Raw genomic sequence first — 6,951 nt, forward strand, 5'->3', positions numbered from 1 at the left:
CCTTGACACAGTTGGTTCATTGTAAATAGATCTCTCTCCATGTAGAGGCTTCCCCCCAGTCCTGCAGGGACTCAAGGCACAGTCCAGCAACGTGCTGACAAAACAATAACAGCCCCTTCCTGCAGTCTCTTGAGTAGCCTCATGCTCTAATCCATGGTAGTATTTCTTGTGCTCACATACAGCAGGTGCTCAGCAGCTGTAACCTTCACCAGGCTCAGCCTTTCATCCTGAAAACACTCTTTCCATCTTATTTAAAGTAACAAAAAGGGATGAGGATGATTTCTCCATCTAACGGGTTTATTTTTCTAATCCAGACATGCAGGGCCAGTGCTGAGTTACAGGAGGGACATACTGCCTTCTCAGGGCAAAGCCTTGGGAAGGCTCAGAGCTCCCCCTTTCTCCCCTTCTCTTCTTTTTCCTCCCCTCTCTTCCCTCCCACGGCATCACCCCCTTGTCCACCCTAGGGCCCCTCAGGGACAGCCACAATGACATTTGTCCCCCCTGCTCTCCTTGGACCCTTCATTAGGCCCCTCGGGCTCTGCTTAAAGCCATTTGTCCCAGGCTGTTGGGGACAGGGAATGCTTGTTTGGGGACAGGGGCACAGCCACCCATTTCACTCCAAGTATGGTTTCATCCCAGGGAAAGGTTCCTGGGTGTCAGGATTGCAGGCGTGAGGTGATTCAAGGTTGTTTCCTGGGATCCTACGATAAATACAGAGCATTGCTAGTGATGTGGTGACAGGGAGAGGGGCATGTGGCCCTTCACAGCAGCGGGAAGAATCATCTGCAAAGCATTATAGGAAAACACAGGGCAGAGGACACTGTCCCCAGCATACGAGGGGACACTGGAAGCCCTAGAATAAAACCCAACCCAGGTAACCAGATGTAAATATCACTTTTGTGTCAGGCTGTCTGGAGGGATTTGTCCCTGCCTGAGAACGTTTGAAGTGGGTAACTTAAGGGGTGGATTGAAAACTGGTGGCAGTTCATGATAAGGAGCACCTTTTGTGGGTCTGCATTTTCCAGTGGGATAATTATTTCCCTTTCCCAGCACATTGCTCATACCCATTTCTCTTTCCAGAGAACATTGTGCTTTAATGACGCTTCATGTTTAATTCCCGAGATGCAATTTTGCCTTCACGCCACAGACAATGGCCCTTGAATCAGCAGAAAGGCCAGCGTGGGGACACCCCAGCAGCAGCACTGCCAGGCCAGCATGGGACACAGCCACCACATCACCTCGAGGCACTGAGAATCATTTGCTCTCTTCTGTATGGAGCACCATGATTTTTGAAGAGGCCATTCCGGGGCTGCTGGTGGTAGTGGGATGCTTGGCACAGTGCAGGCACGTGTCCTGGCCTTCAACCTGCTGTGCGGAATGGGGCTGGTGGGGTGTGAGGGCTGAGGGGTGGCAGGGGGCTGGACCCCACCCCATGGGTGGTGGGCATGCTTGCTGCCTCTTCTTCTGCCCGAAGCAGTGCAAGCACCAGCTCTGTGCCAGAGTTTTACAGGAAACTATTGCTAAAACTGGTCACTGATGGCAGAAACAGATCTGTTGGGAGGAGCAGTCAGGTCCTGGCTGTGGGAAGGAGCTCAGTCTCACATCCAGCCCAGGCTGCAGCTGACCATGGCACAGAAATCCCACGGGTGCCTTGATCGTGCCACTGCCATGATGCTGGTGGCAGGATCCCATCCAGGAAAGTGCTGGGGAGACAACACGGGGTCCCAAGGCCATGCTGTCCCAGTGCTGGTGGTGGGGAACAACCCAGGCCAGGACCATGCAGTCCGGTGGAGTATCCCAAAGCCTCATCATTCCGGTGCTGTTGGGCCGGAGCACCATCCAAGGAGGGTTCAAGGAGGTGAAAATGGTGGCTGAAGGCTGGCGTAGGCAAAGTCTCACCCAATGGTGTCGGTGTTGGGGTGCAGCAAAGGGACCCCGTTTCTGCCAACGGCGAGGGATCCCCGGGGTGCACAGGGCTAGGAGACGGGACCCTCGGGGGTCTGAGGTGGGGGGCTCAGTTGGCTCTCCAGCAGGGCCCGCGTCCCTTCAGCTGACACCCTCCGCAGCCGCAGCCGTACCGAGCCATAGGTGCCACCGGTGCGCCGGGCGGCCCGGGCGCGGCGGCGGGCGGCGGCGGCGGCCAGCAGCAGGGCGGCGAGCAGGAGCCCGCCCAGGGCCAGCAGCGCCAGCCCGGCCACGGTGCAGCGGTCGAGGCGGGCGCGGAGCCGGGCTGCCCGAGCCTCCAGCCGCTCCATCTGCCGCGCCGGCACGGCGGGGTCGGGCCGCGCCGCCCGCGGAACGGCCCCCGCCAGCACCACCAGCGCCGCGCCGCCCAGGGCGCAGCCCAGCGCCAGCGCCAGCCCCGGGCCCGCTGGCACCGGCCCCCCCGCACCCGCACCGGCTCCCGCACCCGCGGCCGCCGCCTCGTCCGGGCTCCGCAGCTCCGCCGCCCGCGGGGACGCCATGGAACTGCCGCCGGCCTGCGCGGCCAAAGGTGAGCGGTCGAACGGGACGGGATGCTGCTCTGGGTCAGAGACGGGTCCCCGAACCGGGATGCCTCCCCAAACCAGAGCCGAACCCTGGGGATGGGATGCTCCCCCTCCCCGGAGTCGTTTCCCCTGACCGAGCTGCCAACCCCACCCCGCAGGTCTCCGAACCGGGCTGCTCCTCGTCCTGGGATCCCGCTTAGCCGAACCGGGCTACCTTCGGAGCTGGGACCCCGCCCGGACTGTCCCTCTTCCGCGGAGCCGACTCCCCAGACCGGGCTGCTCCCCGGCACCGGGCTGCTCCCGTTCCCTGAACCCGGCACCTGCCTCTCCAAACCGGGTCGTCCCACCTGGCTCTCCCCCTTCCCACCGCGCGACCCACCTTCCCGAATCCGTCTGAAACCCCCTGCGGGGACCTGTGTCCCTGTGACCCCACTAAACTACCCCTCTCCGGACAGTCTCCTCCCGCCGGGCTCTGCCCTCCGGTCCCCCGCTCCCGCACCGGGCTGTGGCCCCGTTCCGTGCACCGGGCTCCGCTCCCGCTTCTCCGCTCGGTCTGCCCGCCCCGCCGATGTCCGCACCGAGCTGCCCCGCTTCCCCTCCCGGTCCCCCGCGTCGGGCTGCCTACCCCCGCTGCCTCCCCGGCTCCCCGGGCAGGTGCCGGTGCCGCCGCGGGGCGGGCGGTGGGTGCCCCGAGCTGCGGTCGCGCACGGCCGCCGCACGCACACGCACACACAGACACGTACGGGGGGCACACACATGCACTCACACGCACACACCCGGGAGCACCTGCTGTGCACGTACCCTGTGCAAGAGGGACCCCTCTGTGCACCCCCCTCGACAGCGCCGGGACCCTCCGTGGGCACCCCGGGGGGCTGCGTGGGGAGGGGCTTTGGAGAGGACAGAGCAGCACGCTGAGTTTTGCGTGGGGTGTGCCTGGAGGACGTGCCCCCCACAAGCAGCCGTCCCCTGTGGGGACCCGGGGCAGAGCTGGGCTGGGGACACTGGGGCTGCAACCTGAGTATCCCCAGCTGCAAAGACAGCAGGGAGAGGTCCCATATGGACGTTGCCCACCCTGAGTCCCCACAAGGGTCCAGCCTGTCCCTAGGGAAAGTGGGGGTTGACCTAGGTTTGGGCCAGGTATGATATGCCCCAGCCTGGGACATAGGAGCCCCTGGGTCCTGCCACGATCCCACTGCAGTCCCATGGCATAACACTCCCCCTTCACACACACACACACACACACACGTTATTTACTCAATTTTTCACAGAGCATTCATAGTGCCTGCACTCTGCTTCCCCCTGCCCTGGCACCAGACCCAGGCCCGTGCCCTGGCAGTGACCTGCTGGCAGCCACACGCTTTCCCTCGTTTGTTAATATGACATGGTCTATTTCCACATTTGGAGCAGTGCCTGGAGGTGTGGATGTAAATCCCAAGTGATAACGGGTGGGCTGCTGACAGCTGCTGGGAAGGTTTGTCCATCGCATTGCCATTCCCTTCAACACCTTCACATGCTTCCAGCATCTCCACAAGCACACCCAGTGCTGCAGGTGCTGGGTGAGCTCACAGTGCTGGGGCTGCAGGGATGCCCCTTGTGTCCTGCACCCTGTCCCCATTGTGTCCTGAGCCCTGTCCCCTCACACAGTGTATTCCTCTGCAGCTACACTGGGCTCTGTGTTACCCATAGTGTCTGGGCACTGCCCTGCGTGAAGATGTCAGATGGGAGTCTCCTGCCACCTGTGTCATGACAGGGGCAGGGATTTTCTCTGAAGTCTCTGTCAGATACAGCTTAAATGGATAAAAAAGGGTCAGAGAGTTTAGGGCATGCCACACAAATAAAGAGGCGCATTTGTGTTTTCTGAGGGCTGGACTGGTGCAACACGATCCAGGCTCAGCACCTGTCTGGGCACAGTGTCTATCCATGGTGCTGACTGGCACCCTCTAGTCCAACACATGGCACCTCCAGTCTCTGAGATGCAGCAGGGGCATGGAGCTGCCATGGCAGGGGGCTTGGAACGAGATGATCTGTAAGGTCTCTTCCAACCCAAACCATTCCGTGACTCTGTGACTCTACGAAACGCAGGGCTTCCAAGCACAGTGTCCCCAGAGATACAGCCAGAAGTGGGCCGAGAAAGAAGCAGAATTAAAAATAAATATAAGTGCATCCTGACACGTTAACTACATTTAGAGAGGCTTTAGTATCAACCCACTCCACAGGAAGGCAGGAGATGCTTGGAGACAAGTAGGTCATGGGACACAGTTTGTCCCAAATCAGCAGGAAGAGATAGATTTGGAGCAGGCGGGCATATCACTGTGAACAGATGGGCAGGAGCAGATCTGCTGCCTCACCATCGCCAAATTCCTTGGGAAGACAGAACTGCCACCAGTTTGCTCCTGAGCAGAGCTGTGGTCAAGCCCTCTCTTCTGAAGCACCCAAGCCCTGTGGCTGCCAACGCACCCAGGGATGCCAAGGCCAGGAGCCCTGCCAGGATGGGGATTTGTGGGGCAGAAGCAGAGCCACTCATGCCGTGGCTCCCGCCTGCCTTCATACAGGGGTCAGGGCTCCATGCTGTGGGGTCAGGGCTCCATGCTGCCCAGGGGGCTGCTCCTGCACCCCAATCCCACAGCAATGCTCGAGAGGCCGCCTGTGATGGATGAGGTGGAAGGATGCATCCTGCTGGCATCGCTGCCTGCACTGTGCTGCCCCAGGATCCCACTGCCATTACTGGATGGGAGCTGGAGGGGACCCCAGGCATTTGAAGGGCCTCGGGGTAGCCCAAAAACCTTCCCCAGCCTGATCCTGAGTAGCTGAACGTGAGGCTGGGGGCTGGCAAAGGCCACTCCATCCCCAAGGTGCTGGCACTAAGGGAAGGGGAGGAGAGATTGAGACAGCCAAGATTTATGCTGCCAGCGCAGGAGCAAAGAGAGGAGGGAGACAGCCAAGGTCAGAGGGAGCACTGCCAAAATTCACAATGAAACTGCAGGAGTGCCGGAGGGGAGAGACAGACGACTTGGAAAGAAAAGGAAAGAGGAGGGAGGGAAGGAGTCTGGGAGATGGAGCAGGGTGAGGGAGCCAGACAGGGAACCAGGGATGGGAACATGTCACTCCTCAGACAAAATGACTGAACACACATGAGAGGAACAGCAAATGGGAGCCTCAGGCAGGCAGAAGAGGACAGTAGGAGCAGGACTCTGATGGAGCTAGACAGGCTGTGGACCTGGCTCTGTTCCCCGACACAGCCCTGCGCAACACAGCCCAATTTTGGGGAGTGCACAGCTGTCTGGTGCCCACTGGCACTGCTGACCCCTATCCAGCCTCACCACCGAGGTGAAGTTTCATTCCTGCCTCCTTAGCATTCTCAGCATCCCACAGCAGAGTGAGCCCCCGCAGCCAGCACGGCTCAAGGTGACTCGGAGGTCAGGGAAAAAGCAGCCGGGCAATTCAGGAGCTGGCTCTACATCACAGAGAGATCCAGCAGTTTGGGAGGACCAGAGGTGCCCCACACATCACGGCCTCCCTGCCAGTCCCTCTGTGCCCCAGACACAGCACTCCAGTGCTCCCCATGGATGGGGGGCGGTTCTGATCCAGCAAACTGCTCCTGGGAGCTGTTGCCACTGGCAAGGTAGGCAGGGCTGGACTTCAGCCTTGGTGCCGCAGAGGGCTGGAGCTGCACAGTTAGCATCAGGGTGGTTTCCCTCTTGCAAGGCATGGAGTACCCAGACAGGTTTGGTGCCCTGGAAGAGCAATGCGCACCTACTCTGGGGCTCGTGGGAGGTTCCTCCAAGTCCCCGTTGGGGATACACCACTCCAAGGATGGTTTATAGCAAAAATCCCTCTCCTTCCCCAAATGTCTGAGCCCCAGCCCAAAGGCAGCTGGAGGGATGGAGCTCTGCTTGCCATTATGACCGGCTGCAGAGCCGCACTGGGAAGAGGCTCAGCACTTTTCTGGTGATAATTAAGATCTCATTATCTTCAGCTAACACTAGGGAGACAGGGAAAACCACAGGTGCCTTGTGATATGGCAACAGCTGATGCACTGGGCCGTGCCTGGGAGCAGCAGGAGCCTTGCAGTGCTCTGCCTGAATATAAAGCATGGAAAGCATGAAGCAGAGGGTGACAAACTATTTTTTTCCTAGCTGGTGACACCTAAGTGTGCAAACATACTGTCTTCTCCTCTCGGGGGTGGCTGGAGCTGGCACAGATGGGTGGCTGTGTATCTTTTGCGTTCTCCCTCTGCACACAGGTCCGACCTGAGGCTCTGGTTTTTTGTTTGTTTGGGGGTTTTTTGTTTATTTTTTGGTTTGTTTTGTTTTGTTTTTCCTTCTTCTGCAAATTTCCTTCACCAGGGGAGTTTTATCAGACGTGTCTGGAGCCACGCAGGAGCTGCTCACCTGCAGAGAAAGAGATGGGGCGGTGTCTGCAAGCGGGCTCTTAGAATGTCAAGGGTGAAACGGATTGGGAG

General features: G+C 59.5%; 1 protein-coding gene across 1 annotated transcript; it reads left to right on the forward strand.

Moving 5' to 3' along the window:
- The first annotated feature begins 1,777 nt into the window (after nt 1–1,777).
- On the forward strand, nt 1,778–6,943 carry LOC120411074 (WAS/WASL-interacting protein family member 1-like). The gene is made up of 3 exons (XM_039563643.1): nt 1,778–1,858; nt 2,067–2,494; nt 2,648–6,943. The coding sequence occupies exons 1-3, from the start codon at nt 1,778–1,780 to the stop codon at nt 3,402–3,404; spliced, it is 1,266 nt and encodes a 421-aa protein (XP_039419577.1). The 3' UTR covers nt 3,405–6,943.
- The last annotated feature ends 8 nt before the right edge of the window (nt 6,944–6,951 follow it).

The sequence above is a fragment of the Corvus cornix genome, chromosome 20, assembly GCF_000738735.6.
Source record: "Corvus cornix cornix isolate S_Up_H32 chromosome 20, ASM73873v5, whole genome shotgun sequence".
Classification (NCBI taxonomy): Eukaryota; Metazoa; Chordata; class Aves; order Passeriformes; family Corvidae; genus Corvus; species Corvus cornix.